Source organism: Cavia porcellus, unplaced genomic scaffold, assembly GCF_034190915.1.
Source record: "Cavia porcellus strain 051 isolate PalLab524CR breed Dunkin Hartley unplaced genomic scaffold, mCavPor4.1 scaffold_18, whole genome shotgun sequence".
NCBI lineage: Eukaryota > Metazoa > Chordata > Mammalia > Rodentia > Caviidae > Cavia > Cavia porcellus.
Genome location: NW_026947501.1, coordinates 55,505,343 through 55,518,649, shown reverse-complemented (window position 1 = coordinate 55,518,649; position 13,307 = coordinate 55,505,343). Strand labels below are relative to the sequence as shown.

Here is a 13,307-nt window from a genome sequence, read left to right as displayed (position 1 = left end):
GCACTGCAGGACAGAAGACAGGCAACAACAACAGTAAGCAACAAGGGACAAGCCAAGACCAGAACTTTTAAAAAATATTTTTTATTTTAAGGGAGTAAAACAGAACAGTAGAAACAAAACAGTGAAAGGACAGCAGGAAACCCACAATTGTTACTATATTGCATATTGTTATCCTCTAAATAGTTGCTTAGACTACTGGCCCTAGGCCTGCAAAGTCAATCTAACAACATAAATGTCAGGTTACTTCCCTACTTCAGTTATTTATCATCTTGGCCTGTCTCACATCTGGTTGCTCACAGGGGCTCAGTGTGGGTGGTGGAGGCAGATTCCTTGCTGCTTCTCCCCGGCTGGCCGGTGGGGCCTCTGAAGACTGCAGCTTTTTCTCACCCTTATATTTCACACAGGTAGTACTCACATCTTTAATCCTAGCACCACACGGAATCAATCGCATCACATTCTTGATTGTAGCAGCACGAACTCTAGATCCACTCACCTCCAAAAAGTCCCACCTACGGGGCTCTGGGGGAATATCTAGATGCAAACCACAACTGGTTATGCATTCCTTGAGGGACTCTTTGTCATGGAAATATCAAACTTCTCCATTAATTTGCAAAGAAAATTTCTGCAGGATATGAAAGTCTGGGTTGAAAGCTGTTACATTTCAGGTTTGAAACACTTCCCTCCATGCACTCATGGACTTTAAGGTTTGTGTTGAGAACTTGTAACTTTAATGGGTGTTTTGTTGCTTTTCTCCAGTAGCTTTAACCTTCTATCCTTGTGTTGGGCTTCTGGTATTTTGACAATAATGAGATAAGGAAAGGTTCTCTTTTGATGGTTGCTATTTGGGGTTCTGTATGCCTCACTTATTTGTATAATTTTTCCCAATGCTTGGAAAACTTTTTATTATTATTACTGTAAACAGGTTTCCTATCTCTTTTGTGTTCTGAGTTTTTCATTTTTTCACTTAATCAGATTAGTCTTTGTGTCATCAGTATCTGTTGAATCCATTTGTCCTGTTCTTTCATTTTTAAGGTATCTCTGAATATTTGATCTTTAAAAGCATCCCTATCTTCTAAATTGATACTGTCCTTACACTAGTCACTTTTACTGCCCCCCCCCCCCCTTCATTCTGAGACAGTTTTGCTATGTAGTTCATACTGGTCTTGAACTTACTTCGTAGCCAGGCCTCAAACTCAGAGACCTTCCTGCCTCAGCCTCCCAATTGCTGGGATTACAGGTGTGTGCCACCATGCCTGGCTATCTATATTTTCAGTATAATTTTTAATGTTCTGGATTTGTTTGGAATCTTTGACAATAAATTCAGAAATCTACAATTACAGCATAAACCGTAGGACAACCTAATACTGACAGATAGCAAATATCTACTAAATGTAATAACAATATGTCCACTAGTGATACAGAAGAATTCAACAGTAGTAACAGAGCTACCTAACTATAAAAGATTGATAAAACTTAACGGTTATACTAGTAAAGATATAGGGATTTGAGAAAGAGAGAATGCAAACAGAAGAACTTGAAAACTTAAATATGAAAGATAGAGAGAAGAGTGAGCCAAACGATCCCATTACCCATATGGGGTAGAAAAATATTTATAGAAGTAGAAAAGGTAACAGAAAAAAAAAAAAAGATGATAAAAGAAAAATAGGGAAAAATTTAAAAAGGAAATTAAAAAAAAAAAGAAAAAAGAAAAGAGGACTAAGAAAAAGTAGAAAGCAAAGAGCCCAAAAACAGAAAAAAATTTTTGTCTGGATTTTTAAATTTATGAATGGTTTTCTTCTAGGATTTGCAATTCTGGAGTCTGGAAGTCTTGCCTTACAGCTGTGGGTTTGTGAGGTACACTCATTGTTCCAGAGGTCCTTTGTTTACCCAGGCTATAGCACCATCCATGCTGAGACATGCTTTGTTTATGCTGGTGGACAGGGAAGGCAATCAGACCCCATATCTGTGTTGGATGTTGGCAGCAGGGCAGTGACGTAAGTACTTAATGCTGGCAAGCACTTTTCCAACTAGGTGCTTCTGGACACAACTCAAGTCAAACCTGGCTTTTCCCCGTGGGATGTGGAGCCTGTGTCCCTGTCTGTGGCTGTCTTCAGTGGCTCTCACCCAGTCACTGTGGGACACTGGAGCCCTAAAGTGAATTTGTTCTGAGCCCCATATTTCAATAATCATTTTCTCCTGAATTGCTTGATCAAGCATTCCTGAGGCATAGCTGGTGCCTGCGATGTGAAAAGAGCTCCCTAAGATCAAAACCCCATGTGGTTCTGTAGTTCACAAATGCCACTCGTTTGGCTGCTGTTTTTTTGCCAGATCTCCCAGCCTGAGCACTTACCTTGCTTCAGTGGAGCCTGGTTCCCTTCCTGTGAGCTCCAAGAGCTGGAGAGGGAGTCCAGGTTCTCCTGTTTTCTCTGCATTGTGGATTGTTTCTCCCTAGTCCCAGTGAGCTGCTTCTTTTTTTCCTCCTACAGTTGTTCTTTTCTAGTGTCTGGATCTCTGAGAGGCTGAATTTTGCTAACAATCACTCTCCACCATTTCCTTTCTCTCTCTATGGATTTTTTTTTTATTTTATTCTTAATAAACATTAAAATATACAATAAATGTAGAAAAAACTGAGGTTCAAAGTGAGAGGTTAGTACTCACTTTGGTAGCACATATACAAAGTGAGAGGTTAGTATTTACAAAATGATTTCTGGAGAATCCATATCTACACTTTATTTTTTCATACGCTTATACTCTAAGAGCAGTACAATTAGCCTGTTACGCAGGGTTTTAATCTTGTTTGCATAATGTTCCTGAAATAGTTTGTTTAGCTTTTGCCTTAACACATCCAAAGATGGAAGATGTTGACAGTCTGGTATATTCAGCATGGTGTGAAAAAATTCATTCCACGTATCCAGATGAGGGAGCCTGAAAAGACAAGGCATTAATAATGCTCCAAATACATTCTCCAATATGCACAGCAATGCTGCTTCTGCACCTGACTTTCTCATGCTTAATGGGGCAATTGTCACTCAAACTCAACTTAGTACATAAGAATGGTAGAAGTGTCCCTGTCACAAATAAGAGAAACTAAAGGTCTAATAAAGTGTCATTTTAAACACCCCTTCTTCCAAAACTATAGTCTCTTTTCCAGCAGTAGCTCTTTGGTGGAAAATTTTTCAAATTTTTGTTTTCTAAGTCAATCTATCTGAGCTGAGTGTGGCAGTGCATGTCTATAATCCCAGCTACTCAGCAGGGCAAGGCAGGAGGGTCATGAGTTTGAGACCAACCGGGGAACATAGTGAGAACTCATCTCAAAAAAAACCAAAAAAAACCAAAAAACAAACTACCTATTTTTGCCTCACTATCCAGAATGTGATCATCTGGCCACATGGTTCTAAGGAGCCTAACTACATGGGCCAAGACTAGAAGACAGGCTTTACTGCCTGAAAAAGAGTGCAGATTTGAGTTCTGGCCAGTCCAGTGGTTAAACCTGAACCCAGAACTGCAGAACATGGAGAAAAGGCACAACACACTGCAGTTGTGCTCCAGATGGAAATTGAGTCCCTGACATGAAGCTGTGAAGGCCTGGCCCTCAGGCTTTTCTTTACACTGGTGGCCAGAGACCAGAGCTTTCTGCATAATTACCTGGTTCTTCAAGCATGGGCAAGGGAAAGAAAGAAGAACTGCCCAGTTTGATGATGCACTGTGCAGAGAAAAGCATAGTTACAGGCTTTGCTCCAGATATGGAACATATCTTACTTATGCATGTTGGCTCCTGACATTTTATAAAATCACTGCCAACTCTTCCTTTTTCTGTTTTGGGAGGGGCTGGGAAGAGTTTAAATATTTTCAAGAATAAGCATATACTTTCCATTAGGTTGTACACGTAAGATTCTCTTTTTGTGTATGTTTTTATAACTCAAAAAAGTTAAGTATAAAGTATGTAAGCAACATGCATGCAGGGAATATTCAGCTTAAACAAAATCCTGCTAGCGGTGTGTCCATACAACATTACGCTGGGGGAGCCGCCCATACCCATTTTATAGATGAGAAAATAATCTCAGAGAAATGAATATCACACAAAGCTGTGATTCAAAACCCTGACCTGTAACAAGAAGCTGCCTTATACTACTTTGATTTGCAAAGTATACTCATCTACATTATTTCCTTTGCTTCTTATAAGAAGGAAAACAGTGCTATTCCCATTTACGTAAGAAAACAAATAAGCAAGCAAAATCCTGAAGCTCAGTGACATTAGAAGAAAGGGTAACTTAACAGGCCAAGAAAAAGTTTGAATTTACAGGATGGCACCCACCCAACCAGGAGCTTACAGTGGCTCTAGGATGCTATCACATGCATCTTATTTGTAAGTGGGGAAACAGAAGCAGTGTGCTGAAGGCACAGGTTTTTATGGGTGGCAAAGACAGTTTATGCACCAGATAGAACCTTCCATTCTCCTGTATTTGTTCTCTTTTCACTGTGGCATTGATGCTAATGCTCACCTTCTAAAAATGCCCTCAGGCTTCCAGACTCCTCCCTCATTTTTCACTTTCATGTAAGTGCCAAAAAGCATGCAGTACACTGTTGCAGCAACACCAAAGTAATCAACCTGTTGAGAAAGCATAAGTGTGTTGTTTAAAGGGTGATTTACATGTGAGTATGTTAAGATGCACCAAGCTAAGTAATCACAGATTTACTTGTAAAGAATGCTGCAAGTCCACTGTTACACCCCCCCAAATGTCTATCCAGGCTCTGCCTGAGGTGTCCATGGGAGCAGACCACCAGTGCTCCTGAGGTAGCCCCTCGGAGCCCCTGATTCTTAGCTAGTGTCCTTCTCCACTTCTCTGTTCTGCCTCACAGAGGCAAACATAACACTTGAATCCCTAGATTGAGAGCTGACTGCCCCCCTGCCTCTCTGGCTATGTGAAACAGTCTAACTCCAGCATGGTCCAAATCTGCAGGACAGCAAGCTCTCTACCTCTGTTCTTTCTACCTGCCACCCAAGACCTGCTAGACCTGCAGTCAGCAGCCTCAGGCCACAGCTGGGCTGCATACTAAAAATAAGACTACTAAAAATAAGGCTCCTGCCATTGCCTTCTTCACCATCGGCTCCTGTTGGCTGTGTTTTCCAAGTTCAAAATCATACATTTATGCTAATCAGAATTATCTTTACTTGTCCTATAATACTCTAATTTGTTGAAAATTCCAAAACCTCTCCTTAGAATAATAATGACCCATTTCGAATACCTTTTGGATCAGGCACTTATCCAGAGGAACTTAACTATGCCATCAACTAGTCAAACCTACCTCCTTGTCTGCATCAGCAGCAGAGTCCCTGCAGGGCGCTGACCCCCTGTCCTGGAGCTGGCACAGTGGGCCTCCCTGTTAACTCTGGCCACAGAGGAGCCAGCTAGGCTGCTTTCATCTTGGTAGACCAAGCTGGTTCCTTACAGCATGACTTCCTTTTCAAAATTCACAAACCATGATTTCCCTTAAAGTGAAACTCATAGAATACATCTGCTTTCTTTCTCTGATAACAGAATCTGCAAATAAGTGCCAAAAAAGCAGAATTTCATCTTCTTCCTCAGCCTTAAGTTCCATCTCTCCTTCAACTGCTGCTCAAGAGGACAATTTCAACTAACTAGATTCATTTTGAAAATCTAGTAAGTGCAAGAAGGAAAATGTTTTTAGTTCTCTTGTTTTAGTTCCTTACCTGGTAGTTCCATGGTTTATTACTGAGCATCTCGATACACTGAAAACCAGATGTTTCACACCGTGCTGTAAATGTAGTTCCTTTTGGAAAAAGTTTCATATCTATACTCTGACCCAGGTCAATCAGTGCCAAGCCAGCAGCTAAATCGTCATCTTCATCATCCTGCTCCAAAAATCTAAAACACAAACAAGGGCTAGGACACAGGAGTACAGGTAAAAGGGAAATGGTAAGGGAGGAACCATCAGAAACGTCACACTTGCCTATTTCCCAGTATGAAATTGTCTGGCTTAATGTCTCCATGAATGATTTCACAGCTGTGGACTTGTTCAATCATGAAGAGTATTCTGAGAGCAAAGGCAATGACGAGAGCTTGAGGCATCACTTTTTCAGGGGTATTTTTATAGAGGTTAATGGCATTCTAGAAACAATGCAAATAGTATCCTGAGTTGGTTGTGGAGAGTGATGAAATTTCAAGTCAAGGGCTTTGCCCTTGCCTATCATCCCTACAAAGTTTCCTGCAATGAGATCTGTGCAAAGATGCAAATCAGAAATGCACTTCAAACACATGTTCATATGAAAATGAAACACTTACTAATAATGTTCCGTAGCTATAGAGATCGCCCACTAAAATGCTACCATTTTGAAATAAATGGGCAGAATAGAATTTGATAAACATGTGCCGCGCAGTTGGCTTTAATCTCTCCATCAGCTGGGTCCCAATGTAGAATTCCCAGGGGCTGGCAGGCTTCTGCACCTGCAAATCAAATCAGGCATGTGATGTCACAACCAGTCTCACACTGAGGCCAACAGTAACAAGAAAGCAACCTCCACGTCAACAGAGGACAGAGGGGAGAAAGCAGTGTCAAACACGGAGCTGTTCTGAAGGGAGTGGCTGCAAGATAATTTTATTGGCAAGGCAGTTATGAATCCCCGTAAGATAAATTTTACTTCTTAATTGCTGACTATAGACTTCAAAGAAAACATCACAGTCTTAAAACTAGAAAAACGAAAAGGGGCTGACAAATTCAAGCTGTAAATTCATTTCTACCCTATACGAAAAGCTACTCCAGTCATGTACCTTTAAAACGCACTTCTGTTTATTTTTGGGATCATTCATATCTCCGTGGGTAGCTTCGTAGACTTGAGCAAAGGCACCTGTTCCAAGAAGCTGACTGACGTAGACCAGCACAGAACCTTGGAAGACAAAGGTATCAAAATGACAAACAGGCTCAAAACATAAGGACTTATTCAGAATGAAGGATTTTAAGAACTTTCTTGGCACGTGAATTGCTTTAATAAATAAAAATGGATGTACTCTCTTGGAAATGTTTTCCCAGATGCAGGTAAAAGTGAAGCAAATACCTGCCCCAAGAGAGCTTCCTTAGCAAGTTTTCTGCAATAAAGGGGCAAGAATAGCTCTGATGGCCCAGGTCACTTAGGAGGTCACTTGTCTCCTCCTTTGCAAGGCTCTCATGTTTAAAATTCGCTGTCTGCTCAGCATGACTACAGAGATGTCAGAAAGAACATATGGAAATCCCTGGAAAATGATGTGCTTTACAGTAAAACAAAAGCAAAACATAACTATCAATAATTTTATAGTAATTTAAAATGTTTATCAACTTGTTTCAGAAGTTTTTGATTTATACAAAAGTTACAAAACAGTAGAGATTCTGCATATTCTATATCCAGTTTCTTCTACTGTGAATTTTTTATAACCATGGTATCTGTGTCATAAGAACCACAGAGCTATGTAACTATTAACTAAAATTCACACTTCATTCAGATTTCATTGATTTTCCTCATAATGTTCTATTTAGTCATTGTGTTTCTTTAGCTGCTGCTGGGCTACAATAGTTTCTTAGACTACTCTTGTTTTTTATGACTTTGATGGATCCAATGAGTTTGGTCAGGTATGTTATAAAATGTTCCTCAAATCGGGTTCATTTTATGTTGTTCTATGGTTCCACTGGGTTTATTGGTCTTGGGGAGAAAGACCATAAAGGTGAAGTTGTAACAGATTCTTAAACTAAAAAAATTAAAAAGAATTTACATATTCAAAATCATGTATGTATAGTTTCTAGTGTGGCATTAAGGAACTTTAAAGTTCTTACTCTTTGCTCACAGTAAGAAAAAAGCTAAGGACTACCAATCAACTCTTAGATTCATTAGAAAACTGAGGTCACAGGCAAACTGCTGCCCACAAATGGAGAGGAAGACAGGAAGACACAGAAAATGACAGCCTGCTACAGCATAAATCACTGCTGAAACAGTAATAAGGACACTGCTGTGGGAAGGACTGCATGTCTCAAACTTTATTTAAGAAGTCTCCAGAGAAACTCAAAGATAACAGGGGAAACTAAACAGCTTAACCCCTTGCCAGACAAGAATAAGGTTTACCATAAGGCCTATTTCTCCTAGTTCCAGTACATCAGGTCTGGGTAGAAGCAACCAAGATAATCTTTAGTAAGTGACTGTATAAATAAAGTATATGATACATCCATATAATGGAACATCCAGTGATTAAAAAGTCACAATGTCACAAAAAGACACAGAGAACCTTTAATGCATATTGCTAATTGCAAGCCTGATAAATTAGAAAATGGCTTGATTCTAAAGGTGCAATAGCCTGGGAAAGATAAAACTGTAGAGAGTAAAAGCATCTGTGGTTGCCAGGGGTTGTAGTATACGTGGGGTGGGGATAAATAGGTGTGGAACAGGGGATTTTTAAGGCAGTGAAACTATTCTATATAGTATGACAAAGAAGAATACATGTCACACATCTGTTTAACATATCAACTCCACAGAATGTATACATGTAGTACCCCACATACACTGTGGACTGTAAGAAGAATGTGTCAGTCCCAGCTCATCAATCACAATAAACAGCACATTCATGCAGGATGCTCATAGTGGAATTTGTGTGTGTGTCTGTCGGGTAGATATTAGAAACTCTCTACTTTCCTCTCAATTTTTCTTTCAGCCTAAAGCTGCTCTATAAAAACAAAGTCTATGAATTAAAAATAAAAGTATATTGTGAAAACTCTCACTCTTATCATTATGTATATCCATCTGGTTTTCCACTCCCATTACATGAACTGTTTTAAAAAGCTGAGTATCCTTTAAGCGTCCTCCAGAAATACTTGCAAATAATATATGTATCATTATTTTTTTTTGAAGAAACAGAGAGTTAGCATGTGATACATAATTTTCTGCCCTTTGCATTTAGTAGTATATCTTGGAGATCATTTCCCCATAACTAAAGAATAAGTTTCCTTGTTCTAATAACAGTGCCTATATTTTTCTATAAATTCTTAAAAGTGAATGGTTAGCTGGATGTGGTAGCACACTCCTATAATCCCAGCACTTAGGAAGTGGAGGCAGGAGGATCGTTCCAAGTTTGAGACCAGCCTGGGTTACAAAGTAAGCCCAAGGTCAATGTGAACTGCATAGTGAGACCCTGTCTCAAAAAGACAGGAGGGACTAGGGATTTAGCTCAGTGGCATAAGCGCCTGCCTTGCAAGCAGGCAGTCATGAGTTCAATCGCTGGTACCGATAAAAAAAAAAAAATTTGTTTAAAAAAAGTGAATGGTTAGGTCCAAGAGTTTATGCAATTTTCATTTTGATAGCTCTTGCTAAATTGTCCTTTACAAGTTAAATACATTCTTGTCCCAACAACAATCATAAGCTTACAGTCATGGCTTGACAAAATTTCTACACCTAATTCTGCAGCTGTAATTACTGAAGGGGAAGGGGAGAATCTCACATGCACACGAGTCACCATGAACTTCCTATACAAAAACAAGAATGTAAAGTTTTGTTACCCATATAACTCTTACCCAGCTGAAATTCAGTCTTGGGCTTGATGGCTGGAAGTCTACATTGCCATTCAAACATATTTGGGTAGGAACTCACTGGTTTAGAAAGCCCAGATAACAGCTTGAGAATCAATTCCTCATCCCATGGGTTTTCAATAGTGAAGTCTTGAATGAATGAGAGGAAAAAGGAAACATAAATTCAAGGATTTTATCCAAGAAAGTTTAGATAAAACAAGTGGAGACATTCATTAAGTAAGACTTATCCTTTACAGAGCACTGATTCGAGTAACAAAGGACTATTTTCAAAAAGTCTAAATCAGTAGTAGCTCATTGTCATTTTAAATCTACAAGTTTAGGTCAATTTTCTGCTGTAACAAAAGAATCAAGGCCTCATTCACTCACTTGGAACCGCTAGATCCTGCCCTGGCACCGGAAGGGCTGCAGTCCCGAAGGCATAACTGATGCTACCTGCTTCTAACGTGCTCAGACAGACACATGCTCCTCAACTGCTTTTCTACTCATCTTGAAAAGACGCACTCTGGGCAACAATTTCTAAGGGAAGACACAGTTTTCTCTCCAATGTAGTTCTATAAAATCTCTTCCAGCAGCAGTTATGAAGGTCTAAGCCACCATGGTTACCTGCTACTTAGGGCTGAGCCTGTGCACAACACTGTTCTGAGTATTTCACATTCATTAACTCAGTTGGTTCTTACAATGAGCCTCTAAGGTAGGTACAGCATAACTTCCACTTTACAGAAAAGGAAAAAGAAAACTCAAGTAATCTTGGTCAAAACCATATGACTACTTAGGTGGAGGAGGTAGGATCTGAACAGTCTTATGACCTAGCTAGTCTATCTCCAGTCTGTGCTCTCAACTACTGTGCATTACTGGTCCCGTGTCCTGAGGGGCAGGGAAGTGTCTCTCTAACCTCAGGCCTCAGCTGACTTTTTTTTCAAATGGGGAAAACTGTGTTAGTTAAATGTGTGGCACATGGAAGGCCCTCAAATTCCAACTCTCTCTTCCAACAGTTATCCCATATCTTCTAAAATTAAAATGGATTGATTTCCCTTCAAGCCTACTGCTACTTAATTGTATTGTGATGTTGTTAGGAGTTTGTCTGAACTTGCATCCTAATCAGTGACATTCAAGGTCCCATTCTGAGTTCTCTTGCAGCAAAGCTTTTCCCACACTACTGTCTTCATGGTACAGCTCAGATTGAGCATCTGCACATACCTGGAGCTTTGACATTCCTAAGTGAGCAGGGCTGCATCCGCTCTGTGTGGAGTTCAGCGCTAGCCTCCACAGCAGCGGGGTCAGTGTCTGTGAGTTTATAACCCTCAAGGCCCTGTGCAGCTTCCTGGGTGAGCACACCACCTGCAGCAGGCTGGCTCAGATGCTGCAGGGATGCTGAAGATAGGTCCGTCAGGAGTGCTTGTTTTGGGCTTTCCTCTTGAATTGGACTAGATGTGTGAGAAGCATAGAGAAAATAATAACTACATGTGAGGAGAATCCTAGAGGACTAGATTACAAGAAAGTTCTACAAAAGTTTCCTTTTCACTTGAGGAATGACATTTAAAATGGCCTCACAGGCTAAGAGTTGCTTCAATCATTTTCTTTAGGCAAACATATAACTAGTGTGACAGAAGTAAAATCAACAACATAATATGTTAAGATAAATAGGTGTGGGTGATACACTGGGTATTCTTTAACAAGACATGACAGGAGGAATAATGGGTTTTTATACCCAAGCTGAATTTAAGCAGCAGCTCTATAATCAAGGCTGGATACTTAAATTCATTTTAAAAATGGCTTCTTTTATAACATTGAGACAAACAGAAAATGGCAACCACAATCCAACGATTCTGATACAGTTCCATGTACATGGGTATACATACACACACACACAGAGAAATGTATGCATGCCTATGTACACACGTGGAGTTGACCCTCATTCATGGCTTTCATATTTGTGAATTCACTTATAGCTAAAATGTATTGGAAACTCCCAAATCAATGTGCATGTAATTTTGGTGTCATTTGCAGAATTGAAGAGCGATAAAAACTTGAGTCACCAACATACTCCTAGCTCGGGTCAAACATAGTGACACTAGGTTTTAGCGCTCAACTCTCAGATGTTCTCATGTGGTACAATAACATTTTGAAGAACTGTATTCTTGTGCTTTTTATCAGTGATTTCCCTGTTAGAATAGCCCCATGTGTAGCACCTTTTACTGTTCTTAAGTGCAAAAAAGCCATGATGTGCCCCATGGGGAAAGTACTACTATGTCAGCTAAGCTTTAGATAGAGGAGTCATAGTCTTGTTGGTTATGAATTCAATGTTAATGTGTCAGCACTACATATTGAATAAGGTGTCTTTAAACAAAAATGTTGTGACCAGAGGCCCAAGGGCTGTGTATTTCATAAAACATATGTACAGAGAACACGAATTGTATATTACACATCTCTACACATATACCCCATCAATATCCATATATGCACAAATATATGATTATCCATATTAGTTCATACACTGCTATTTCTATTTTTGTCATAAACGTTTTTCTTATTGTGAACTAAAACAAATTTTTTTAGTTAAAATAGTTCTAGACTTTTACTATTAACTCTAGGTCACTTGGATTTCTTGGTATTTCCACCACTACCTTCTTCTGCTTCAGGATCCAGTTCTGAACACACATTGCATTTAGTTCTCCTGTCTCCTCTTTCTCACCTATGAAAACTTCCTGGTCTTAGAGTTATGGTCTAGATCTAAAATGTCCTCCAAAAGGCTCATGTGCTCACGGGTGAGGTTTCTGAAAGGTGACTGAATCATGAGCAGCCTAATTTCATCAGTTCGCTCACTGATGAATTCGAATTTGATGGCATTACTGGGGACTGATGGAAAGTTAGGAGGCAGGCTCTAGCTGAAGAGAGCAAGCAGTCCATGGGAAGTGTGTGCTTGGGGACGATATAGTGCTCCCTGCTCTTTCTTCTCTGGACTCTCTCTGTCTCTTTCTCTCTGTTTCTTGGCCACCACGAGGTAAGCAGCCTCCTCCTGCCACGGCAATGTTTCTGCTTTACCTGCCATCCAAAGTAATGGAGCCAGTGGACCATGGGTTGACCTAATTTCATGACACCACAGTAGTTTTAAGGCTTTCTGGATTTCTCTGATGTTTCTATCATGGCTAGAATGGCGTTAATGGTTTCTGGGAAGAACATCTCAACAGTGCAGTGCCTTCTCACTGTATGATACTAGCATGCATTCTCATACTTGCGGTGCTGTTAAAGTTGATCATTCAGAAAGGGTGCTCTCTGCCAGGTTTCTTCATATTCCTACCAGGACTTTAATAACTACACACAATTTAATCCAGCAGATGTACAACTCTGTCTTTCTGAGATATTGAACATATTTCCAATGTTTTATAACAAAATAGGTATTAGGGGTATCCACACACACTGAGGAAAACTGTTTCCAAGCCTTTATGCATTGCTACTTAGTAACATGAGTGCCTAGAGTACTGTTGATACATAAATGATTAATGAAGCTTTTTCCTTTCTCTTTGAGAATGTGAATTTGTTAACTTTCTACTCCCTTCCCCTTGAAAACCTGCAAAGACAGAGGATCACTGAGCTTGATTTTCTGCTTATAAACCTCACAGGTAATCCGGGTCTGGGGTAGAATTACAAATACCTGCTTGGATACTCACTGCTTCAAGCTCTTTTGAGTGTGATTATTTCCGTAATGGGCCTGTCCCTTGTGGACACTATAGAAGCTAAATCCA

General features: G+C 39.9%; 1 protein-coding gene across 1 annotated transcript in view; it reads right to left on the bottom strand.

The window, feature by feature from the left end:
* Positions 1-2,549: 2,549 nt before the first annotated feature.
* Positions 2,550-13,307, bottom strand: part of Bub1 (BUB1 mitotic checkpoint serine/threonine kinase) — a 37,550-nt gene continuing 26,792 nt past the window's right edge. Inside the window, exons 18-25 of the mRNA XM_013147386.2 lie at positions 10,762-10,988; positions 9,550-9,693; positions 6,792-6,907; positions 6,306-6,467; positions 5,974-6,131; positions 5,714-5,888; positions 4,503-4,609; positions 2,550-2,925 (exon numbers count right to left, since the gene is read on the bottom strand). Coding sequence (XP_013002840.1) covers positions 2,730-2,925; positions 4,503-4,609; positions 5,714-5,888; positions 5,974-6,131; positions 6,306-6,467; positions 6,792-6,907; positions 9,550-9,693; positions 10,762-10,988 — 1,285 coding nt within the window. The 3' untranslated portion in view covers positions 2,550-2,729. The remainder of the gene's footprint in view (positions 2,926-4,502; positions 4,610-5,713; positions 5,889-5,973; positions 6,132-6,305; positions 6,468-6,791; positions 6,908-9,549; positions 9,694-10,761; positions 10,989-13,307) is intronic.